Source organism: Papilio machaon, chromosome 10 (genome assembly GCF_912999745.1).
Source record: "Papilio machaon chromosome 10, ilPapMach1.1, whole genome shotgun sequence".
In the NCBI taxonomy this organism is placed as follows: Eukaryota; Metazoa; Arthropoda; class Insecta; order Lepidoptera; family Papilionidae; genus Papilio; species Papilio machaon.
The window spans coordinates 4,895,433-4,920,176 of record NC_059995.1 but is presented as its reverse complement, the minus strand read 5'-3'; the positions used below and the strand labels follow the sequence as shown (position 1 = coordinate 4,920,176).

At 32.5% G+C, this 24,744-nt stretch overlaps 5 protein-coding genes across 7 annotated transcripts; 2 read left to right on the top strand and 3 right to left on the bottom strand.

The window, feature by feature from the left end:
* Positions 1-460: 460 nt before the first annotated feature.
* Positions 461-7,656, top strand: LOC106718061 (casein kinase I-like). Of its 2 annotated transcripts, none has more exons than XM_014512053.2 (8): positions 461-790; positions 1,414-1,524; positions 3,623-3,815; positions 4,123-4,265; positions 4,589-4,791; positions 6,155-6,314; positions 6,560-6,637; positions 6,947-7,656. In XM_014512053.2, exons 1-8 carry the CDS (start codon positions 715-717, stop codon positions 7,003-7,005), a joined length of 1,023 nt encoding a protein of 340 aa, XP_014367539.1. In that variant the 5' UTR covers positions 461-714; the 3' UTR covers positions 7,006-7,656. The 2 variants fall into 2 exon arrangements, with proteins under 2 accessions (XP_014367539.1, XP_045535841.1); XM_045679885.1 differs by having other exon boundaries at positions 6,557-6,637.
* A 3,111-nt stretch (positions 7,657-10,767) lies between these two features.
* LOC106718144 (L-xylulose reductase) lies at positions 10,768-12,744 on the bottom strand. Its single transcript, XM_014512156.2, has 5 exons — positions 12,611-12,744; positions 12,215-12,467; positions 12,018-12,132; positions 11,569-11,771; positions 10,768-10,925 (listed from the first exon to the last, which is right to left on the bottom strand). The coding sequence occupies exons 1-5, from the start codon at positions 12,660-12,662 to the stop codon at positions 10,814-10,816; spliced, it is 735 nt and encodes a 244-aa protein (XP_014367642.2). The 5' UTR covers positions 12,663-12,744; the 3' UTR covers positions 10,768-10,813.
* A 1,171-nt stretch (positions 12,745-13,915) lies between these two features.
* Positions 13,916-18,087, bottom strand: LOC106718133 (D-erythrulose reductase). The gene is made up of 5 exons (XM_014512142.2): positions 17,868-18,087; positions 17,516-17,768; positions 17,324-17,438; positions 14,619-14,821; positions 13,916-14,137 (listed from the first exon to the last, which is right to left on the bottom strand). The coding sequence occupies exons 1-5, from the start codon at positions 17,917-17,919 to the stop codon at positions 14,026-14,028; spliced, it is 735 nt and encodes a 244-aa protein (XP_014367628.2). The 5' UTR covers positions 17,920-18,087; the 3' UTR covers positions 13,916-14,025.
* Positions 18,088-20,201: 2,114 nt separating this feature from the next.
* Positions 20,202-21,831, top strand: LOC106718184 (UPF0764 protein C16orf89 homolog). The gene is made up of 4 exons (XM_014512196.2): positions 20,202-20,427; positions 20,619-20,751; positions 21,028-21,188; positions 21,490-21,831. The coding sequence occupies exons 1-4, from the start codon at positions 20,235-20,237 to the stop codon at positions 21,783-21,785; spliced, it is 783 nt and encodes a 260-aa protein (XP_014367682.2). The 5' UTR covers positions 20,202-20,234; the 3' UTR covers positions 21,786-21,831.
* Positions 21,832-22,225: 394 nt separating this feature from the next.
* On the bottom strand, positions 22,226-24,288 carry LOC106718129 (L-xylulose reductase). Of its 2 annotated transcripts, none has more exons than XM_014512137.2 (6): positions 23,989-24,288; positions 23,784-23,851; positions 23,198-23,450; positions 22,948-23,062; positions 22,671-22,873; positions 22,226-22,386 (listed from the first exon to the last, which is right to left on the bottom strand). In XM_014512137.2, exons 2-6 carry the CDS (start codon positions 23,833-23,835, stop codon positions 22,275-22,277), a joined length of 735 nt encoding a protein of 244 aa, XP_014367623.2. In that variant the 5' UTR covers positions 23,836-23,851; positions 23,989-24,288; the 3' UTR covers positions 22,226-22,274. The 2 variants fall into 2 exon arrangements, with proteins under 2 accessions (XP_014367623.2, XP_045535698.1); XM_045679742.1 differs by lacking the exon at positions 23,989-24,288 and adding an exon at positions 23,924-23,944.
* Positions 24,289-24,744: the final 456 nt, after the last annotated feature.

Below are 24,744 nucleotides of genomic sequence, written 5' to 3'. Positions count from 1 at the left end.
ATGCTAATAGCTGCATGTAAAATTTATTTCTTTCAGTTCAGTTTCACCTATAATTTTCATTATTTTAAGTTAGACATGGGTGAGCAACAAGAAAATTAAATAGCCAAATTAACAGAGTCGCTTAAATGTGCTATAACTCTAACGGGTGCTGCTTTGTCAGTAGTCTCTTCTTGTCTTGGATATGAATACGTAGTCTATCTGCATATATTGCTCTATTGCATGATTTGCAAGCATAGTCATGCTTTTTTCTTATATTCTATTTACTACGCCAAAGTATTATTTTATTGTTTAACATAGTTTGAATATTTTTTATTTCAATTATTGCATATGTCTATGGTAAATTATTTCAGATTTACAGGAGTGTAACACCAATAAACAGATGAGAATGAATGAGTGAATGAAAATTGGAACAAAATCTGTGAACTATGAATGAAGAACGAATGATAACGAAACAAAAATTTCTTGTAGATGCGTGTGTAGAATAGAACTAATTTTCTGAATAATTTTGTGTGAAAGAGAGTTATTACTTGTTCAAGTTTCAGTATATTAATACTAAAAGATTGAATAACACAAACTCAAAGTTTTCTTTATTTTCCGTCAAATATAACAGAATTCATTTAAAGAAAGATCTGCGTCTATCGCAAATATGGCCGTCCTGTAATGATTTGGTGGTCAGTGATATTATAGTTATTTCGTCTCATTTGTAATATCAAAATGGAGCTGCGTGTCGGTAATAAATACCGACTTGGTCGTAAAATTGGCTCTGGATCTTTTGGAGATATTTATTTAGGTAAGTATGAAAGGAAATCTTTGTAAACAAAGAAAGATGGTCATTGGTACAATATAGTCCAGCTGCAATTTTTTTGTTTCGAAATAGCCATTCCATTTTGTCAGCTGAGCCGTATTCTAGAGATAGGACTGGCTGTTGCAGCAATAGTTTCACTTGGCTTATTTGTAAATGTGAAAATTTTGACTACAGTACATGTGATTTCATTGGTTGTTTTGTTCACCGTTGTGTTATTATGACCGTGTTATAAATCTGAAAAACGTTACAAATATATATTTAATAAAACTACCAATGATTTTACGGAATGATCAAAAGTTAGCTCCTACGTCAATAAATCAACCTTTAAGCAAGGACAACAAATTTTATAACCTATATTCAAACACTTTAATCTTATCGGATTTAAATTGCGCTTAACAAAGGTTTGCAATTATACTTTTACGTTGTAATTCAATTTGAAAAAAAAAGAAAATAGCTTAGTCATATTCCCAGTGACAAAAAACAATTTCAATTTTGATTATCATTTTTTAAACAAATTACTGGTTCTCAATCACATATTTAATGTTTACATAATAAACGAAGTTAATGATAGAATATTTAACCTAATCCAATATCTGAACATATTCCAGGAACCAACATTGTGACAAGGGAGGAGGTTGCAATCAAACTAGAATGTATTAAAACACGACATCCACAGTTACACATAGAGAGTAAATTTTACAAACTAATGCAAGGAGGAGGTGAGTAATAAATAAGTAAAACTGATTAATAAAAGCTGGCAAGTATTTTATCCATTTATCTTTTAAAAGTTTTTGTTCAATAGGCTCAAACATTATTATCATTCAGTGCACTGTTTATAGACCTTATATGTAAGACGGCAGTAACCAATGTAAAAAATAGTGTCAACTAGAATAATGATTCAGCAAATTAGGACCAAAACAAACAAGAGAATGTTCAGTATTTTCTATTATGACTACCTTAAAACTGAATCAAACAAAATTTCTTTAATTCTGTGATACTAAAAACAATTTAGTGACAACAAGTGTCAACTCTTTTACTTTTTTAACAACAATAAGCACAGTTTTAAAACCGAGCATATTTTTAAAGCACCTGCTGGTGCTTTAAAAATATGCTCGGTACTTGTTTAATGTCAAAAATTGAATTGACAACATCACTAATTACTTCCAATTTAACATGTAGACTGATGGACAAATTTTTAACATTGTGGATCAAGATTCCCAGTAAAAAAAACACTTAACTACATTATCTTTATAGTCTCAAACACAAACATAATATAAGGCCTACTGATGTAAAACAAAGATGTAAGATAATTAACACAAAAGGAAGAATTTCTGAAATCTATCATAGATATTTTGTACATACAAACCAATACAAACAAATTATTATTAGTTTGAGTGCTTTTGTATTTGTGTGGAGTAATGTTTATCATAGATAATAGCTTGTCTAAGTCATTTGAAAGTTGCAATCTGTTTGTCCTTGACAAACTTGTCCTGTTGTAATACAAATTTATGGTGAAAATTGTGAATTACTCAATTTACATGATAACCTAAAATTAATGTATGCATTTCTTAGTTTGTTTTTCAAACAACTAATTATAAACATTTTAAAAATTACAAAACTAATTGTATAAGAAGTTTTTATCTACATATATAAAAGAAAGTCGTGTTAGTTACACTATTTATAACTCAAGATTGGTCGAACTGATTCATCTGAAAATTGATGGGGAGGTAGCTTAGAACTAGGAGACGGACATAGGAACTTTTTTTTATCTCGTGAGCATTTTTTTTATTCCGTGCGGACGGAGTCGCGGGTAAAAGCTAGTATTTATATAATTAACCTTCACGAAGTGTAAGGTTTCAATTTGATCATATAGAATTGTATTAAAACTATGTATTATATGTATTAAAATATTAAAAATATGAGTATCATAGAGCATATGTACATATTTGCTGTAACCACAGTGTCTGAAAGATATTTACATAAGCTTATTTTCAGTACCATTGTCAGCTATGGCTTATTACTTTATAGGGTTCATAAGTAATGTTCAAGGGAAGAGTCAATAACCTAACACTAGTGTATTTAACAGTAGTAGATACCGCAACAACAATATTTGTTGGGAGCACGAATTGGCCGGGTCGACCGGTGACAATACCACGACCACACAGAAGACAGGCGTGAAGTGGAAGCAATTCTTGTTTCATCTGATGAGTGTGGTAACGGAGGCCCAATTTTAGTCCTTTTTCCCTTCCCACCCTTTTCTTATTAGGAAAGGATGGGAAGGGGAAGTGGATTTGGAGGAAGAGGGGATGCATAGGAAGGAGAAATATCCTCTTTCTGTGCGTCCCCTTCTCCGTTGATTAAAGGTAGGCAATGCATCTGCATTTGCGGATGTCTATGGGCAACGGTCGCCTCGCTATTTCGGCGAATCCAGGTGGCTGTTTGCTTGTTTGCCACCTTATGATATAAAAAAAAAAGTATATCATCATTGAGTACATTATCACTTAACATCCGATGGAGTTGTCTTCACATGTTACGCATTATAAAATCATTATTCAATATAAAACATAGAATTGTTGGTTTAAATCAGTTAGCATTTTTGATTTGTAACTAAAATCTGTTCTTCAATTTTGTATTTTGAAGAATAAATTAATCAAATTTAATTCTAATATGTTTTAACTTAACTAAGTGTTACTTTATAACTGGTGACTGAGAAGAAATCCAGAAAGTTACAAATACAAAAGTAAAAATAAAATGTAACTAAAAAACAATTTGTTAGAATGCCAAATCTAGAGATTTAACTCTATTTGTTTTATGCAGTTGGTATTCCTGCAATAAAATGGTGTGGCTCAGAAGGCGACTACAATGTGTTAGTGATGGAGTTGCTAGGTCCTTCTCTTGAGGATCTCTTCAATTTCTGTTCGCGCCGATTCTCTCTCAAGACTGTTCTCCTACTAGCAGATCAACTTATCACCCGCATTGAAGATATACATTACAGGAATTTCATTCATAGGTATGAATATCCAAAGTACTTTTCACAAATTGACATATGCAATATGTTTGTGGAGGACATAGTAACTCACTAGTTACTTATGAGGTTAAAGATAAGAACTAACCTATTTACATTAATAAATTATTGTGGCATCTTTAGCATATAGCATCACACTATGTTAATATGTTACATAGTATATTATCAATCTTATGAATAATAATGTGTGGTTTCCACTTTGGATGATACATATATATATACAAAAATGTTAATATGATATATTATTTATGTCTAGTTTAATGTGAAACTTAATTGAAATCTTATTTTACAGAGATATAAAGCCTGATAATTTTCTCATGGGATTAGGAAAAAAAGGAAATTTAGTGTACATAATAGATTTTGGTTTAGCAAAGAAGTACAAAGATCCCCGAACCCAGCAGCATATTCCATACAGAGAAAACAAAAACTTAACAGGTGAGAATTGTTAATACTTCTATTAACTTAAACATATATAAAAAACTTGCTAATTCAGAAATTACTATTGAAAACTACTTTTTCTCTGTGTTTATTTTATTTTGACTAAGAACAATATAATTAATAAGATGTTATTTCTTGTTACTAAGGAAAATGTTATATTATCTTACGTCCATAAATGCTTAAATTTATCGATCCCCTATTTATGTTACCAGTTAATTAATGTTCAATGTTATCAGATGTTTATCATACAATTGGCTATTTTTTGTTTTTACTAGTAAACCATCCAGCTAGTGTATGATACAATGTACTAACGTTTGCAGGCACAGCGAGATACGCATCTATAAACACACACTTGGGCATCGAGCAGTCTCGTCGCGACGACCTGGAGTCGCTGGGCTACGTGTTGATGTACTTCAACCGCGGCAGCCTGCCCTGGCAGGGCCTCAAGGCTGCCACTAAACGACAGAAATACGAAAGAATATCCGAGAAGAAATTGTCCACGCCCTTTGATGAATTATGTAAAGTAAGTCTTTTTAACTGTAATACTTTTGACAAGTAAATAAGACGTCGAAATTAAGTACGTAGACTATTGTAAGAATTTATACATAGTATTTCCTTCGTTTAATTTATTTTGAACTAGCTGTCCGCGCGGAATTAAAAGTCTATGAATTCTTCCAGACTATGTTCTACATCTGTTCCAAATTTTATCAAGATCCGTTGAACCAGTCCGGAGATACCTTCTAACAAACATCCATCCATACATCATCTAAACATTCCCGTTTATAATATTAGTAAAATTGTGAGATAAAGTTAATATGAAAAAATTAGGGTAGCTTGTTGTTTAGTTATGTTTTGTTTAAGTAACAAATGTGAGTGCAGTGTTGTGGAAAACCACACGTTTATGATTCAACTGGTTAAAATTTGTTTGCATCCTATATAGTTAAATATTATTATTATCACAAAGAAAATAATAACAAGTAAATAGAAAATAAAAACTATTTACAGTTATTATTAATGAATGCAATAATTCCTGTGTCCTTTGGCATTGTGATGAACAGAGCTGCTTATTACACTGGTATTATCTAGCTTAATAATTAAGCTAATTAGTTTTAACGTTTTGATTTAATTATAGTAACAAGGGATTTGTCACTAACACTTGATTAATATTTACATTAATTAATTGAGCGAACAAATTGATATTAATTAATCAATGTGATAACATAGTCATTGTCTTGAAAGTTGTGGATTTCTCTTGCATTGGCAGAATTTCTTCAATATTAAATTGTTGCTTACAGTTGCTATAAACTGCTAAAAACTTACATATTTGTCTGGTGTTGGCACCGACTAGTTTCAAGACCGTTGTTTCATATCTTATATATAAAAGAAAGTCGTGTTAGTTACACTATTTATAACTCAAGATCAGTCGAACTGATTTAGCTGAAAATTGATGGAGAGGTAGCTTAGAACTAGGAGACGGACATAGAAACTTTTTTTATCTTGTGTGCATTTTTTTTATTCCGCGCGGACGAAGTCGCTGTTAAAAGCTAGAATTAGTTAAAAATAATGTCTTTCCAAAGTTTAGTTGCTTAGTGTAGATTAAAGACCAGAAACAGAATCTATTAAGAACCACTTAACATTGATGCCCCAGTTTATTCATTGTAAAAAAAATATGAGTGAATGGCAGTATCTCAAAACTTTCCAAGGGAAGTACTGATTATACTTAAAGTTAATATTGATTTGATTAATTGGTCTATTTGACTTAAATTTTTCTTAGGAGTATGATTAATGCGACAACTAGTTAATTCTTAGTTTCAACTCTGAAGAGGCTTGTGATTGTAGAATGTTCTATGTGATTGAATGTAATGTGTTTCTATATTTTTGTGCAGAACCATCCGATCGAATTCCAATTATACTTGAAGTACTGCCGGCGACTGCGTTTCGAGGAGCGGCCCGACTACAGCCACCTGCGTCAGCTCTTCCGCACTCTCTTCCACCGGCAAGGGTTCACATATGACTATGTCTTCGATTGGAATATGCTCAAATTTGGTGAGTCCACATACCGATTGGAACATTCTAGAAGGTTTTTTTTAGTTTTTAGTTAATTTTTAATATGGTGGCAAACAGTTTACCGATAAGTTTAGCAATAACAATCTACAAGGCACCAGGAATATTCTTTGTTTTTTTATTTATAAAATTACTCTAAAATGTAAGAGTTACACGACAGACTTTGTCCGTGTTTAGTGTTATTTTATACAGATGCTTAAAATGTATATTGTTTGTGTTTGTTGGAGGTCCACGGGGCAACTACCTGCCCGGCGGCAACGACCGCACCCTTAGACGTCACGAGCAGAACCAGGAGCCGGAGACCAGTGAGTATTTACCCATAAGACGCGGGGATTGAATAGTAAAAAAGCTAAGTGTAACGTTATCACTAATCTCTATACATGGATAGGTCATTGCTTAGAATTTACAGCTTAACAGCTTACAGATATTCTATCTCTATTATTAGTTCCAATCCTCATCATTGTTAGTAACAGCAACCATCAGCGCCAAAATGACGAAAAGCGAATAAGCACAAAATACCACAGCTCATAGCCTGTTCATTGAATAGACATAAATGGATAGCTAAGTCTGCTTTGTAATATTTTAGTGAAGTGAGATGTAACGTGTTGTTACAGCTGCAGGCGCGGCCGGCCAGCCCAGCACGACGGTGGCGGCCATCTCGGAGTGGCGGTGAGTCCCATCGCCGGCGCCGCAGAGATAGCCACAGCTCGTGCCGCGGCGTGATCGCCACACTGACTGCGCCCGCGCCCGCGCCCGCGCCACCGCCCGCCTCGCGCCTTACCAACATCAGGGACGGCACCACAAGCCAAATATACCACCTCGTAAGTGCTAAACTTAATCGAAAACAACAAATTTTGTACGCATTCAGATTAAAACTATTCGTATATTGTAAATTATTTAATTTTAGACATAACGAGTGAGGGCTGAACTAATATGTGTCGTTTTTAAATGTGACTCATTTAAGCATAGCTGGTAATTAGGCCTATTGCATCCATTGTACTTTACGCTCAGTTATAATTTAGATGTTAAGGTACGGGAGCGGTGTTTGGTAATGACCATTTGTCCCTCCTACGCAGACGAACTCGGCAAATGGTTTAGGTGTAGATATAATCAAAGATTTTAATTCATAGATAGGTCCTTACGGAGATGTATAGTTGTTACTAACATATACTATAATTATTGCGACACTGTTTTATTTATCAACAGGCATATAAAGTTTTCTTTCTTTTAAATAAATACAGTGAAACTTATCGTGTGGGCTTAGTTACATTTTCTTAGAAGATTGTCTTATTTGACCATATACATCTTACTGTGGGTTTCTAAGACCAAAATTTCTGTACAAAACATATTGTCATCCCTGTCATTATCTTTATCAAAACAGACATAACAAAAATATATGTTTTAAACGAGCATTTTGGTTTTTTTTTGTTTATTAAATAAACATTGAATATGTTAAAAAATCAATAAATAAATGCACATGTTTGGGCTGTATCATTAATTTGACAAGTGACAATTGCCAAGTCATCTTTTGTGACAGCAACAAGTCATTCATTCATTTTTAATTGTCATTCGTTACAAATGAGTGATAATTTAAATATTTCTTGGTACATCGATATCTGAAACGAATTGGTGTAAACGTAGAGGCCTATGTATGTATTGAAATCTTTGTATGTAATGCATTTATCTGATTCGCATCGGATTGTGTTACGTGAATATGTTATACACCAAGAGTGTTTATTAATTATAAATAATTACTAAGGCCAAAATGTTATTACTTGGTAATTCCATTGATTTAAATGTTATTGTGACTAAATTGTGCAATTTTATAACTAACAAACATTAAGTTCATGAAGAAAATACATATTAGTTAATTTTTAACCTTATAACCCTTGGTATTATGTTGTCTTCCATGTTTATAAGACGTAAACATGTTTCAAAGGTAACATTGACAATGTTTTAATGTGGGAAAATTATTCCGATGCTGAATTTCATGTCTCGATCACTGCCACAAAATAAATAGATTAGTGTGTGTTACAACAATATAATATATCCATTTTATAAATATATAGTAAAATTATAATGGAAATTGCATTGATATTAATGATTATGACGACAAAGATTTTCGAAAAAAGTATAAAAAATAAAATTAACTTTTAAAATAATTTGTCAATCAAGCTGTCAAAGTCAATCAATTTGTCGAAGATTTCCTTCTGAATATTAAGACGATTTTTGTTTTTCTTTCTTGTCACACGCTACTGTTTAGTGGGGATAAGCATTCCTCTTACAATTTTTTTTTAAAATTTCGAATCTTATAAAACTGTGATCTCATATTGTTTACCAAAATCTTTACCTTCAGTATACTACTGTAGTGTCCGCTACATACTACTGTCAAGGTGAAATTATAAACAAGATTGGAGTTTTTTTTCTTTTTAATTTAAATATTCTAACTTGAAATGGAAGTAATACAATTTTTTGTAAATATTAATATAAGAACCTATATGTTGTATTTACTTATGTAAAATATATTAAATGATCGCATTGTGACTGCATGTATTAATACAACGCCAAGAGTGTAAAGTTAGTTCAATTCAATTTGGCGCTTGGGTCGTGTGTTTGTATGAGTGTCATTAATAGAGTCCCACGAGCCAATTTGAACTGAACTATCTACAATCCGGACCATCCATCTCTGATATGACTGAGAATCGGGTTCAATAATCCTATGTAAATATTAATTAACTTTATGTTAGTGACTGCAAAGTTAAGCTTAACTTTAGAATCGTGATGATTTTCATAAAAAAGATTACTATCTTTTTCATTTTAATTTAGTGTAAATTTTCCATGTAATGATTTTGAAAATAAAATTAATTTTTCGTTTTTAATAAATATATTATTATTTTCTCTCACATGTAGACAGTAACTTAAAAACATCAGTAATTTAAAATTTGAGTAAAGTTCATCAAACACTAACATATCCATGTATTTTATGTATAATTTAGATTTTCTATAAACCGTGTAAAATTAGATTTGTATATTTTAATGTATCGGTTAAGCGATGAACGATGTTATTGAATCCATTTTCAAATGAAAATTACGGATTCAATTGGTATTCGTAAATAGCTCTTCGGAAGTTTTGAGCTGCCGCCATTATCAGTCCAAGTGGTGGGATATAAGTTCAAACGAGTTTGAAGACTATTGAAGTATACAAGATAGATTCGGTCGTTAAAGCTTTCTTTTTCTTTGTATAATAACCAAAAGTTATGATATTATTTTACTAACTCTCGTGGGATTTTAGGACAAGTTTCGAGAATTGGTTTGTAATGTAGATAAATGTGTTCGCCAGTGTAGGGAAAGTGAACAAGGACGCTCCTAGCGGCTTCGATGGAGTCAGTGTCCGCTATAACCGACGAAAGACTTTATGAATTTAATTTTGTATATAATAATTGTAAGTTATATTTAAGGCCGACACACTGTTTTTTACAATATACTAGATATAAATACATAACTGTTGTAGTGAACGACGCATATGCAACGTGACGTCATCGAGGGCGTAGCATGCGCTTGTAATAATAATCTTAAAAGATATCAACTCTCTATATTGTTTTTGATTGATTATCAATCTGTTACACTTTTATAGTATATTAAATAAGTAATTGAAGTATGAATTTCACTTGTAAATACTTGATTTTTGGATGTAAAATGCTTTTTTTTGTTAAATGTATTTTTTTTACTTTGAACTTTTATCATCTATCTATAGTCTTTTTTTCTCGCGCTGTGTAATGTTTTTTAAGGAGTTATGGAAAGTAAATTCATCGTTTCGTTTGTCGTTTAGGAAGCGTCTCATTGCATATGCGTCGTGGTAGAGTATAGTCATTATTTGGCTATTTTATCGCATATTATAATTTGATTGCCTCTGTTTTTTGTGTAGCCTGTCTTAATGTACAGACGATATCGTTATCTGAAATGGGGTCCGCGAGTGAGATGAAGGGAGGGAACGAATCGTTTAGTTGTAGGATATTATGGTAAATAGAGGGTACAGCTTCTTTTGGATCTATAAATACTTGTATATTTAAGGTGCGGGATGCGACAGTTCCCTCCACACTTGAAGTTATCCTATTAATGTGACATAGTACCGACGTTTATTTACGTGAATGTGTTTGTTGTACAACTGTCCCGTGCTGGCTCATTATAGCTCTTAGCATATAATTATGCTTCTATTATATAAATTGTTAATGCTTGCATTGTTTTCTATGTCCAGTATGTATTAATTCCTTTGGCACAATAAACCAGGTAAAATTAAAGTTGTCCGTTTTTATTTGAAGTCCTAAATAATGTTTAATGTTTTGGTAAAGATTTAAAATGATTTTTCAAATACTCTAAAATGAAATCGAACAGCTTTTCAATTCTTTGAAGTATATTTTTGGGAATTCTTTGGGATTGGGATTAATTAATAGAATCCAATATTTTGAAAATTTCTTTAATAACTACGTCGCTAGGAATCCGCCGTCGATGGGTAGTTCGACTCCGTTTATCATGTTCGCTTTGTCACTCAGTAGAAATATTATTGCGTTCACCACTTCGTGGACTTCACTAAATCTAAAAAGGAAATTACTAAACTTAATTTTTTAACACGATACTTTACAAAATTGTTGTGCATAAATCTTTTGAAATATCAAAAGTAGTGCAAAACGATAATTTTTTTGTGATTATTTTGTTTTGATTATTTTGTTTAGTTAAAATAACAATGTGAAAAATAAAATTCCTTCCTTTTTCTAAATACTGTTCAATTCTCGTACCTCGTAATTTAACGATAACATTTGTGAAGAAGTTTATTAAAAACACTACTAACACGTATACGAGTGAGGAGAGTGATAAAGTTTATCTTATTTATGGCTAGGCTTTGTATACGCGATAATGTTTCAATATCCGTGAACAAAATGCTAAACTAATTCAATTCAGTAAAAATGTGACGCATTTTTTCATTCAAAAGTTTTGTAGCTGCAATTGCTTACACTTTAATCGTGCCACCAGCTAAAACCTAACCTTTAACTATGTCGGTTCTGGCATGTTCCATAAACCTTCTGCACATTGAACAGTTTCGTGATGAATACAATCTCTTATTAATTTTATATGATAGTTGAAAATTATTCTTAAGAGATTACGCTGCAATTCAATTACGATAATCATTTTGCTCCTTTTTTACCCTGGACATGAAGTCATTGGTAAGAGTGACTATTACCTGCCGAGTGGTATTTTGGACATCATCTGTTTTGCCTTCGTTTGATCCGCCCACACTTCGCGGCCCAGCTCCGTCAGTACCACTGTGGGGTTGACGGCGTTGGCGCGGATGCCGTGCGGCCCCAGTTCCACGGCCATTACGCGCGTCATTGCGTCTACTGCGCCTTTAGACGCGCTGTATGCCACGTGGTCGTGGAATCCCGCCTATAATATTTCATGAACTTGTTATAAATACTTTGAAAAATATATGGACAATCTTTGGACGTTGGCCAAATATGCTAATATGCCAATGCTTGAAAGTTTTATAAACTGCCCTTCAAAATGAATTGAAAATCTAAGGCTATGTTACCCTCTATAAAAACCAGAATAAGAAACTAAAAAGTAAATTCATCATTGATGGGAGGAAAATTAAGGTTTCTGAAATTTATGAAATTGCCATTTAAACCGTACCTTTGATGCTTGTGAAGATATACTAACTATGGAACCCTTGATTTTATTGTCAATCATCTTTTTTGCGACCACTTGAGATATGTTGAGAATAGCTTTTGTGTTAATAGAAATAGACCTGCAAAGTAAATGGAAACGATTTAATTATTAAAAATTAAGAAAGAAATTCTCTATACGCCCATTTTTACTTTTGTACTCACGCATCGAAAGTTGTCGGCTTACACTCCAGGAATGGCTCCATTAATCCCACTCCCGCGCAATTGACCAATCCATGGAAAACCCCGAGGGAATCGACGACTTGACGCGTTCTATCCCAGTCGCGGACGTCGACACAGGCGGTTTCTATCGACGGATATTCACTTTTCAACTTGTAAAGGTTGTCAGCTTGGTGTGATAAGGCTACGACGTTCGCACCCAACCGCCATAGTTCTAAAACAACACCTCTTCCGATACCTGGAAATTAGCAACAAATAAAAGATTACCCATTAATTACGAACCTGTATGTTTACTAGATGTATTGATTCGTAATGGTAGTTTATCATTGTCACTTTAATTTAACAAATGTATCGAGTCTACAAACGTGAATATTCAATTACCTGAACATCCTCCTGTGACCAGTATCCGTTTTTCTTCAAAATATTTATCCATTTCATTAACTACGCGTCCACCACTACAAAATGTTTGCACAACTTTACCTTATCTAATTAACTGTAAACACTCTTATCGACAATCTGAGTGGTTGATGTAATTCCTATGTAACGTTATCTGGACTATTTTTTGATATAATTTTCAATTTAATGTTACATAATGTTAAATATATATTGACGGTAAAGCCGTGTCGTGTTATTACTGCATGGAATTTTTAAGGAATCAAAAGAAGTTATTATCGAGACGATCATTTTCGTTTCTTAAAAAATCGTATCACCATAAATGTTAAACAGAGATTTTTGACGAATTCTTTTTTTAAATGCCATGTCGCACATCTTAAATCACGTATCACCTTTTATGTGACGGTTCCGCTGATGAGCTCGCATCCCGGCGGCTTGCACAGTTCAGTACATCTTCCGAAAGCCTCAATATGTATTTGTTTCTTTTTAGATCGACAATAATGCCATTAAATTTTGTTCTACGAAACGAATGCTAAATCAATTTTAATATTTTGATTAATCTTGTTTGAAAATTCATGATTCCGTACGCAATGTAAACGTCCATCCGTCATGACGTAGCGTGTTTTTCATAAATCGACAATGTCGGATTCCGTGTGTAGGAGCCCTTATTTGAACATTTTAAGTAAATCAGCAATTAGATTTGAGCTGACCCTCCGTTGACCGGGCGATCTGCCATAATGCCATGAGTTCAAATTATATCACTGTAAAATGAAACAAATCATGTCAACAAAACGTCTTTATTCACAATAACATTATATGGCATAGTCCTTAAAATACACATCAGTTATTATTAAAAATATTTTGACTGAACTTGATTAGGTTAAAAATTGCTTAATAAACACGATAGCAATTTCAAAAATACGTGCAAAAATGAATTCTGATAATGTCGTTATAATTTATTATATAATATTTATAAACAATTTGAAGCACTACATTACATTAGTTTAAAAAAATAAAGGATATTATAAATTGTTAGATTAAGACACAACTTTCCCTTAATCAAGAATACAGATAATATGAAGACCAATTTATTAGGAACATATACATGTTAAAATCACTAGATATATTAAACCAATGGCCAGAAAATTACAACTTTCAATCACTACTTGTATTATATTTTATTCAACATAAATTTAATATTTTAAAATGAAATATAGTTAAAAAACACAGTATACATATAAACATAAAAAATATTAGCAAAATGTTATTTAATTAGACAATAAAACATTCTTTGGTAATTAATATACATAAAAATTAATCAAATTAACAGATCTCGGAACAGTTGACCATAAATCAGATACTAAACCCTTATAGATAATAAAGTTTTATACTTTTTATGTCATCTATGTGGCAAGGAATCCCCCATCAATGGGCAATTCAACACCATTAATCATACTAGATCTTTCACTTAGCAAGAAAACTACAGCATTTACTACTTCAGATACTTCTCCAAACCTGAAAAATAAGAGAATGAAAGCACTAAATTATTTGTTAATTAAAAAAAAAAAACAAATGTGACCACAGAAGGAGGCTTACAAGGGCCATTATTATGTAACAAACAAGACTCACTAAGATCTGTTTAAAAGAAGTTTCTTGATGGAGAAATAATTCTGAAAAATTACTTGTTCCTCATATCTGTTTAAGTTTTAAAGACTGATTGCAGATACAGCTTAGAAAAAAAAAAATTAAAAAAAAAAACCAAACTGACTTTATTGCTATGACAATCGAAAGATGAATACAAATCAAATGACACCAAACTCATCAAAATTGCTTCAGTCATTTTGACTATATGACACCATAAACCCTCCTAAGTGAGTCGGGTAAAAATATTGTGAACATAAATATTAAAAAAATCAAAGTTTGTGATGACTGTGTGGTTGGCACACTGCGAAGGTATTTGATAATTCAATATATTATCATAAATAAAAATGCTTACCTTCCCAGTGGTATTTTAGCTTTCATCTCTGCAGCTTTATCCGGATCTGACCATCCAACTTTGGCCATTGCTGTCATAATGACTGTTGGGTTGACTGCATTTACTCGAATACCATGTGGGCCAAGTTCTAATGCCATAGCACGGGTCAATGCATCAAGTGCAGCTTTTGATGCGCTATAAATAGCATGGTCTTTCAAAGCTGCCTGAAAAACGAGTTTAAAAAAACACGATTTTTTTAATGAAAAAATTGACGGTGGATCCTGATGTTAATTAATCCTGACGCCTGTGGATATCCTCAATATCGGAGATACTACAAGCACATCTAATCCTTTATTGGGAGCATGTCTTTTGTTGAGTAAATTGAATGTTTTTGAGACTTTCTGTATTTTATAATTCCTAGTATTTTACAATGCTTAATCTATTACTCTTCTTGCAATCCTTACTAATATTATAAATGCGAAAGTAACTCTGTCTGTCTGTCTGTCTGTCTGTCTGTCTGTCTGTCTCGCTTTCACGCCAAAACTACTGAACCGATTTAAATGAAATTTGGTACACAGATAGTCTAGAGCCTGAGAAAGGACATAGGCTATATTTTAACGCGAAAAAGGGTTTGTAAGGGGTTGAAAGGGGGGGTGAAAGTTTGTATGGAATTATCGTCATTTTTGCAGTTAGAAGCTTGAAACTTATTTTTAAGGCAGCTAATTTGATATGAATAAATATGAAATAATTTTTTTGTAAATATTTTACCCCCAAGGGTGCTAAATAACAATAGGGGGTGAAATTTTGTATGGCAATATGTGAGGTTTTGGTGATTGTTTTTTTAATATGTTTTGCTACCACCCTTACCAATTTTTAGTCTAGAGCCTGAGGGAGGACATAGGGCACACTTTAACGCGAAAAAGGGTTTGTAAGGGGTTGAAAGTGGGGGTGAAAGTTTATATGGAATTATCATCATTTTTACAGTTACAAGCTTGAAACTTATTTTAAGGCTGCTAATTTGATATAAATGAATATGAAATTATATTTTTGTAAAAATTGTACCCCCGAGGGTGCTAAATAACAATAGGGGATGAAATTTTGTTTAGCGATATATGAGGTTTTGGTGAATGTTTTGATTAATATGTTTTGCTGTTACCCTTACCAATATTTAGTCTAGAGCCTGAGGGAGGACATAGGGCACATTTTAACGCGAAAAAGGGTTTGTAAGGGGTTGAAAGTGGGGGTGGAAATTTTTATGGAAGTATCGTCATTTTTACAGTTACAAGTTTAAAACTTATTTTTGAGGCTGCTAATTTGATATAAATAAATATGAAATTCAATGTTTGAAAACATTTTACCCTCAAGGGTGCTAAATAACAATAGGGGATGAAATTTTGTATGGGAATGTTTTAGATTTTGGTGAATGTTTTGTTTAATATGTTTTGCTGTTACTCTTATTTATATTTAGTCTTGAGCCTCAGAAAGAACATAGTCTACTTTTCCACGCGAAAAAGGGTTTGTAAGGGGTTGAAAGTGGGGGTGGAAATTTGTATAGAATTATCGTTATTTTTACATTTAGAAGCTTGAAACTTCTTTCTAAGGCTGCGTATTTGATATAAAAAAAATTGAAATTCATTTTTTATAGAAATGTAACCATTAAGGGTGCAAAATAACAATAAGGGATGAAATTTTGTTTGGGAATATGTGAGGTTTTGGTGAATGTTTTGTTTAATGTATTTTGCTGTTACCCTTACTCACATTTAGTTTACACCCCGAGAAAGGACAAAGACTACTTTTCCACGCGAAAAAGGGTTTGTAAGGGGTTGAAAGTGGGGGTGGAAATTTGTATAGAATTATCGTCATTTTTACAGTTAGCAGCTTGAAACTTATTTTTAAGGCTGCTAATTTGAAATAAATAAATATGACATTAAAGTTTGCAAAAATTTTACCTCAACGGTGCAATATTACAAAAGGGAATAAGGAATGAAAGTTTATATGAGAATATATTATATTTATGTGAATGTTTTGTAAGTTTAATATGTTGCTGTAATTTTTATAAGTCAAAAACTACCACAACAACAAAAATCACGCCTGTAACCCAGAGGGGTAGGCAGAGACTAATGAACACCTGACACACCTCTCTCTATGTTTTTCTTCATCCATACATCAATGAATAGTACGTCGGTTAGGTAAAATAATAAGCGAAAAAAAAAAATACTGCCCGAAAACAGTATTTCACGCGGACGAAGTCGCGGGCACAGCTAGTATACAATAATTTCTATGTTTATATTATTATTTTCTTAAATATGAATCTCCACTATTTTTGCAGTACATAAACAATATATTAAACATCACAAAATGGAATTTCAAAGTCAATGAACTTTATTGAACAACAAAAGTGGAACATAACTGATAACATTTTATTGCAAGTACAAAAGAGCTCTTGTGTTTAATACAATTGTTTAATGTTACACACTTTAGTGATTGAATTTAAACATAATATGCAATTTATTTGAATTGAATACATTTTGAATATAAAAAAGTATTTATGCAAGGTATAGAAAAATGCTTATGATCATATAGGTAACATTTATCATCATGTGTTTGCACATATGGTACTAAAAAATATGTGGCAGAATATGTTTAGTCTTTTCATATATTACTGTAACATCATATTATGTAATATATTCCAGCAAATAAAGTTTTAGATTTAATTAATAACGCACCTTTGAAGCTTGAGAAGATATATTGACAATTGCTCCATGGGTCTTATTCTCTACCATTTTCCGTGCAACCACTTGACTAATGTTCAGGACAGCTTTTACATTTATATCAAAAGTCCTGAAAAAATAGCACATAAAAGTAGTACATATGTGAAATTTTAGCTTATTACTATTACCTATATTATAATAACTTACTTGTCGAAGTCCCCAGGGGTGCAATTGAGAAATGGTTCACAAATTGCAACAGCTGCATTGTTCACTAAAGCATCAAAATGTCCTAATGATTCAACAACAGCCCGAGTTTTTTCCCAATCGGCTAAATCCACATCGACTATATCGATAGAGGGATATTCACTTTGTAGGGTTTCTAAATGAGATCTTGTTCTCGAAAGTGCTACTATATTTGCTCCAGCTCGCCAAAGTTCAACTGCTATACCTCGACCGATACCTAGGTGGTTTTTATTTTATGTAATGGATATGGTTTGTTTTTAAATATTTTTAAACATTTACATGTTGCCTTAAGTTAGCAAATAGCTTATGTACAAACCTTGCCCAGCGCCGGTAACTAGTATTCGCTTTCCCTTAAACGATATTTCCATCTTAATCTTTTAATTGTAATCTAACTAAGATCACAATTATGATGCAAATAATGAATTAGTTTTTTTGGTAAAATTTTGTAGTAATTTAAAGTTACTGAAATGACGAATAATATTATCAAGTGTCACTGTCAATAATTTTTGGATTGACGTTGACGTGAGTGACTTTGGCAGTCGAATGTTAAAGACAAAGGCTGTGTTCCGATATGCACTGCGACCACTGTAGAGTGTGACGTCAATTCAGTATACTGTGAAGACGTTCCTTTATAGCCAGTTATACTGGTTACGATTTAAAACGGAACGCAATCTCGTATACTGTCAACCGCATTTTTTGACGCAACATTCAAATGAGTGTATTCAAGTTTAAGTTAGTACCTAAAAAAAAAAACTGTTTTGGAGTACTGCCAAATTAAAAATATTTTAATTAATATTAATTATAAATTGAATTTATAGTGTAATAAATATAAGTACTTTTTCATAAAAAAGAATATGTTTTTCATTATCAACACAGTCTAATAAGGTTAATTTTTGCAATTCTTCCATTGTTTTATTTATTAATCCAAACTAATTACAGAACTTTAACATTTTCTGATTAAACTGTAGCTTTGTTTATAAGATGTCAGGCACTCGGGTGGTTTTGACTGATCACGTGATCAAAGTACTGCGAGTACCTTACCTCGAAAACGCCAGTGCTCACAGTAGAATATGGCGGCGATTTATGACGTCATATATTTCCCTAGGGTACTACGGCAGTATACTGGCAGTCCATAACGGAACGAATACAATACGAATACTACAGTGATAGCACTGTGCAGTGCTCGCATTGCATATCGGAACACACCCAAAGAGAACTTTACCACGACAAAAATAGATAGTAAAAACAATATAAAAATCGAGTTTATTGGTCGTTAGATTTTCTAATCGATTCCTTTATGCATCGATTTGAAAATATACTGTTAACTAGATATTTCTTGTAAATCTAAAAAGACAATGCTACGATCAATATTAATTCAAAAAGAAGCAATAATCAGATAGCTTTCTAGCTAATAACCTAGCTTTATTAACAATACTTTACTATCTTTTATCTACCAATATGTATTGTTATTAAAGTTTATATTTTTGTTCATATTGTAGCGTTAACATAATTCAAAGCAAGGCTGTGAAATAGTAACATGAAATTAATCTTAATAATTCGAATCGCATTCGCCATGGCTACTGTTTTTAGTTTATATTATAAAGTCTTAGACAAAGACGCAGTTTAAACTAAAATGGTGATAACTCGACTATTTCTAATTTTGTTTTTTCTAAACGTAAAATGTGACGAGGTAAATAAATTAATTGTAAACGGTACAGAGAGGTTAACTAATCAATACAGTGGTGAGAAATTTCCTAGCAAATATTTAACAACTGAAAGCATCGTACCACTTATAGATGATTTTAAATTGTACATACAAAGTTTAAGACGCACAGTTTTCTATTTTAATAAGACTCCTAATACAACAGATGGGAATGTGGCCTTGGGAGCATTTTTCGTGAAATGTAAGTCTCTTATATTTTATTTATTTACTTAGATATTATAATATACCCTTGCACATCTCTGAGTCATATTTCATATTTATTTTTAGATAACTTATGCTAATGATATTAAATCTTAATAAATTGCATGAAAGTTTGTCTTTATTTTATTAAATTAGTAAATTACACTTTTGTTATTCGTAGCTCTTTTAAAACGAACGCTTCAAGATTATGGCGCCAAAATTACCGAAATAGAATCAAATAAAATAAGGCATATAATAAGCAAATGTGAGAATCTCGTTTCACATTACATTTATATTAATTATAAATACGGTTGGGAAGATTTAGAGTTCAGAGGTAAGTAATTGTGGTGGTACGCTAATTTCATATTTCATTCCCACTTGTAAAGTTAAATAAAAAATAGAATACACAATGAAAACCTACCTAAAATCGATATTAATACGCGAAAACCATTCCAAGTCCACTACATATATATATTAGCAAAATTATGGAAATTATAGAAAAATCATAACATTCTGGTTATCTCAAGTGGTTTGCTCATGTTCCCACCAAGGGACTAGAGCCCACCTTAGACAATCACGCTGGCCAACTGCAAATTGTTTGACTTTACTCATCATCTTTATATTTCAGCGTAAATGTGCAGGGAATAAATGTAGCAACATATCGAAATTAGGCAGAAATCGAACCCAGGAACTGAAGCTTAAAAGTCAATCGGTTTACCCTTGAGCCATTGACGATCATCTAATGTTATAATTAACAACAATTTTTTCTTAGTATCCCGAATGCTCAAAGATGACAGTGCTCAAATATACTCTATTCGCGATTTCAACAAGGGTCGGCTGAAGAAATGGCTTCGTAGTAATTTTAAGATGCATGAGTACGTCGAAGATATGGATACTATCACGATGCCCAGAGAGAAATACGCGCAGTTGACGGAGTCGGCGAAAGGATATCATATTGTGATGAAAACTTCAGGTAATTATTTGAAGCCTAGACGTTGACATAGAGATTTTTGTGTGTTCTTTATTGTAAATTGATTTTGCAGTAGCAAGCTTTAATTTTAATTCATTTTCAATGTTTTTCTTTTTTCACATTTTGGATATAGTGGTTATTAATATTAATAACATTGTCTTATAATCTAAATACTCATTAAGTATTTTGTTCAGACGTATGTATAGCTCGGGTCATATACGAGTCGGAACCAATAGACGTCTCCGAGGTGAAGTCGTGTCGTTCGGACAAGTATTGTTACAAAGGTATCCACTCTACCCCTTCAATATCATATTACTTAACTCACAGGTGAGTTGCAATTGAAAATGTACATTTGAAATCAATTTTATTACGTCAGTGAATACTTTATTCTTCCAATTCAAGTGATCTGACGTAAGGGTGAACAATGTTTTTTACGTGCCATCCCATCTTTTTTAAAGTATCTTTAAACAATTTTTTGATTATTATCGCCATTAAATCTAAAGCGCATTTAGTAAGTGCTTATAATAATTTAATGTAGTATGTGTATGTAACTTCATTTTCGAATTCCTTACTTCGATCTTACCTTAATCAATTTCTTCGTAGACTTCTGAATATAATGCTACGAAACCAGGTGCGTCGTTGCTACATGACTAGTGTCGCTGAGGACGACTCCCTCATGGACCAGCTATGTTCCTTCATGTACAGAGAGGCAGTATACTTAGCACGAAGAGGATTCTTTGCCAGGGACTTATTTTTAGAACACTGTAATGATTTTATTTACATTTATTTTGTACCTTTCAATGTTTTTTTCCAAATCGAGCGTTTTATTTTTTTTTATTCATGTTACCCTGGATTTATATTACTACTTTCGAAACTGTGTAATCTCGTAATGTAATCGTGTAATCATAAGAAATATAATGTGTAAAAATCCTTTATAATGTACATGTACTTACACTTATTAAGGTCTTTGCCCAACATTGAAAGACTTCATTGATGATTATTGAAATATTCGTTTTTAATACAAAAGCAATATGTCGGAAAATAAATCAAAATTCTTGTTTCCAGTAACGCTTTGCGGGATGTTAGGCTATGAAGAATTCCATCGTCGTAATTGGTACAAGAAGATCGTAAGTTGGATGGATCAGAAGGGCTGTATTAAAGAATCACGTAACTTCAACTATAATAGCACTGCTATATTTATCAAGCGTATTGGAGAAGGCAACAAACTAGTCAAACACGTTAGAAAGAAGTTCTACAGAGACCTTCTTGAGGATTGTGATACTCATCCTATGGCACTTCTTATGGTCGTACTTGCTCATGGGATTAGATACGCGGCCCATCATTTACCTTTCAATAATTGAAGTAAGAATTGCTGAACGGCGGGAGAAAAATTAGTAAGTATCCTATTCTATTACCGTTTATAGTATAACTTAAAAATGTAGATAGTTTATTCAGTCCAACTTTCTTTGGATTTAAATCTGTATTAAAAACTGAAGACTTAAGTAAACTCATGTATTGATTTTTTGGTACTAAACATCTCTTATATATTAAAGAAAATAAAATATGTAGTAGGTAATACATGTAGCATAAAACCAATAAAAACAGGTAACCGAGAAATCTATCCTCTTGCCGATAATATTGAAATAGAAATCATGTACCATTTAAAATGATTATACACGCCAAAAGTAACCAATATTGTTTTAATTTGTACAAGCACAATACTAATAAAGTTTAATTTACAGCAGCGTTTGATAGGTTTATTTTAAAAATAAACTTACGTTAGATTAATTAAACTTAATACTTCTAGTTAAAAAAACATTTTATTTAAAATTCGAGTTGTAATGATTTATTCATGTAGCAAGAAATCCACCATCAATTGGCAACTCTACTCCGTTTATCATGCTCGCTTTGTCGCTCAACAAGTATAGCACTGCGTCAACCACCTCCGATACTTCTCCAAATCTAAGTAAAAACAATGCATTTCAAACATCTATAATCAAGTTAGAATATTTAGTTGCACATAACATTATCAACCATGACCAGGTATATATTTTCGTAGCATTTTATAGTTAACATAGTAGAAATTGGAGATAAATGAAAAACTTACATAATGCTACTGGTAAATAGTTCTAAGAAGCTCAAACTTAAGGAAATATTAAAAGGAAGACCTCTTCTAGAGTCGAAGCAAGTAAAATCTCCGCTCTAATTTTCTCCAGTAAGGCTCTATAGTTTGATGAATAACTCACCTTCCTAGTGGTATTTTCGAGAGCATCGTGTTGGCTTTATCCGGGTCAGCCCAACCTATTCTACCCATCGCTGTCATGATGACGGTTGGGTTCACAGCGTTCACTCTGATACCGTATGGGCCTAGTTCCAACGCCATAGCTCGCGTTATTGCATCCAGTCCAGCTTTAGAAGCGCTGTAGATTGTATGGTCTTTAAGCGCTGCCTGGAAACGCAAGTGGAAAAAAAATTCTCAGACTGACAACATGGACATCTACATACAATATAAAAAATTATTACCTTAGATGCTTGTGAGGAAACATTAACGATGGCTCCTTGAGTTTTATTCTCTATCATTTTCTTAGCAACAACCTGACTGACGTTGATGATAGACTTCAGATTAATATTCATAGTTCTGGAAAAATGAAAAAGAATAATACAACTGAATTAAGTATATGCTAACTCAACATACGTAAGCATAATAAATAATTTGTTGTAATTTTTTCAATTATAGTTTTGACATTAAAATGCTATTGAAAGGAATACTTACGTATCAAAGGCTTCTGGTGTACATTCAAGGAAAGGTTGGCACAATCCGATTCCAGCGTTATTGACGAGGGCATCGAAATGTCCTAGTGATTCGATAACTTTTCTGGTCTTATCCCAGTCGCCTACATCGAGTTCCACGATATCTATCGAAGGATATTCGTTCTGTAGGGTTTCGAGATGTGATCGTGTGCGGGAGACGGCAACCACTTTAGCTCCAGTACGCCACAGCTGTTCTGCTATTCCGCGACCAATGCCTAGGACATAAAGTTTTCTTCTATGTAATCTATACTAACAACTTCCATTTATCTTAGTATTGTATTTTGCGAATATTGACAACATTCATATTTACATCTACAAAACTATCGATGTAATATTTTTTTAAATTTGATGTAACCAAAACTTTTCTATTTATATAATAATACAGGACTGTTTTCATCAGCCTTGTCGCAAATAGGTTCCATGCCTTCCACCTTTGACCTGGGTACAGGCCGTACGTGCCTATAGCCCCTACATTTATATATTGACATCAATGGCCAGTGGCATTAGCATTTTACTAAAAAGAACTCAAGTCGTATCACTATACTTACCTTGACCGGCACCTGTCACAAGAACCCTTTTTCCTCTGAATGATATTTCCATAGTTAATGTCCCTTCCCTAGTGAATAAAGAGAAAAGACACCTTTGATATTTTTTATGATTTTGTTCTGTTAGTAAGAGAAAAACTAACGTTTAACAATTTATCGTTGAATTTGTGTTCGTATAAATTTCCACATAACAAAAGTTTCATCTCACCTATTCTTATCCCAAACACTCAATATTTCGAGAACTCAACAACTACTAACCACATATAAGATAAATGTTGATGACGATTTTATTACAAACCTTATCACTTAACCTTCAACTCGGGTTAAATATTCTTGTTTTATCGCTGACATAAAGTGTTGTAAGAAACATTTGCTAAAATTAAAAGAGATGAATTTCCACATTTTCAAAAGTTTCGTCACGTTATACGTCAAAAGTTTGATATGGAAACTCTTAAACCTGTTTTATAGTAAGTTACTAAACTGGTTGCTGTAAAAATAAATTAATCTCGTGTGTTCCCATAAGGTGTTCTCTATGGTTTTAAAGAAGCTCTTTAGCGCATTTATAAATCTATAACTTTCTTTCCCCCTTTTCCTTTAAGTTGTTGCAGACTCACGGCCTTATGCCCGTAACCCTGACGAGTAGACAGAGAAACTTAAAATTCTATACTTCATATGAAGTCAATTAAACTTGAAATATTGAACATATAAGTAAACAATAGCCCAAAAGATGTCGAAGGTAGGTAAGGAGGGAAGTAAATCTGTGTACGCAGCTTGATACGTATAATTAAAACATTTATTTATAAAAGACGCCAAAATAAAGTTACAAAAATAAGTTAATGACTTATTCTAGAACATCGAATATTAAAAACTACACATGGTAACTTCTATTTCTTACATAACTTGTATGAAACATATTCTGAACTTCAACTTTTTTAGCATAATATACGAAATATTACTTTTATTG

Excerpts from the sequence above, each read along its gene's own strand:
- LOC106718184 (XM_014512196.2), top strand. The coding sequence starts at position 20,235 with ATGCTCAAAGATGACAGTGCTCAAATATACTCTATTCGCGATTTCAAC. Across the intron at positions 20,752-21,027 it reads TCATATTACTTAACTCACAG|ACTTCTGAATATAATGCTAC; the intron begins GTGAGTTGCAAT and ends ATTTCTTCGTAG. Across the intron at positions 21,189-21,489 it reads GGACTTATTTTTAGAACACT|TAACGCTTTGCGGGATGTTA; the intron begins GTAATGATTTTA and ends TCTTGTTTCCAG.
- LOC106718144 (XM_014512156.2), bottom strand. The coding sequence starts at position 12,662 with ATGGATAAATATTTTGAAGAAAAACGGATACTGGTCACAGGAGGATGT. Across the intron at positions 12,133-12,214 it reads AAGCCGACAACTTTCGATGC|GTCTATTTCTATTAACACAA; the intron begins GTGAGTACAAAA and ends TTTACTTTGCAG. Across the intron at positions 11,772-12,017 it reads TATCTTCACAAGCATCAAAG|GCGGGATTCCACGACCACGT; the intron begins GTACGGTTTAAA and ends GAAATATTATAG.
- LOC106718133 (XM_014512142.2), bottom strand. The coding sequence starts at position 17,919 with ATGGAAATATCGTTTAAGGGAAAGCGAATACTAGTTACCGGCGCTGGG. Across the intron at positions 14,822-17,323 it reads TATCTTCTCAAGCTTCAAAG|GCAGCTTTGAAAGACCATGC; the intron begins GTGCGTTATTAA and ends CTCGTTTTTCAG. Across the intron at positions 14,138-14,618 it reads GCTAAAATACCACTGGGAAG|GTTTGGAGAAGTATCTGAAG; the intron begins GTAAGCATTTTT and ends CTTATTTTTCAG.
- LOC106718129 (XM_014512137.2), bottom strand. The coding sequence starts at position 23,835 with ATGGAAATATCATTCAGAGGAAAAAGGGTTCTTGTGACAGGTGCCGGT. Across the intron at positions 23,451-23,783 it reads TGTGACAGGTGCCGGTCAAG|GCATTGGTCGCGGAATAGCA; the intron begins GTAAGTATAGTG and ends TTTATGTCCTAG. Across the intron at positions 22,874-22,947 it reads TTTCCTCACAAGCATCTAAG|GCAGCGCTTAAAGACCATAC; the intron begins GTAATAATTTTT and ends TTGCGTTTCCAG.
- LOC106718061 (XM_045679885.1), top strand. The coding sequence starts at position 715 with ATGGAGCTGCGTGTCGGTAATAAATACCGACTTGGTCGTAAAATTGGC. Across the intron at positions 791-1,413 it reads TTTTGGAGATATTTATTTAG|GAACCAACATTGTGACAAGG; the intron begins GTAAGTATGAAA and ends AACATATTCCAG. Across the intron at positions 1,525-3,622 it reads CAAACTAATGCAAGGAGGAG|TTGGTATTCCTGCAATAAAA; the intron begins GTGAGTAATAAA and ends TGTTTTATGCAG.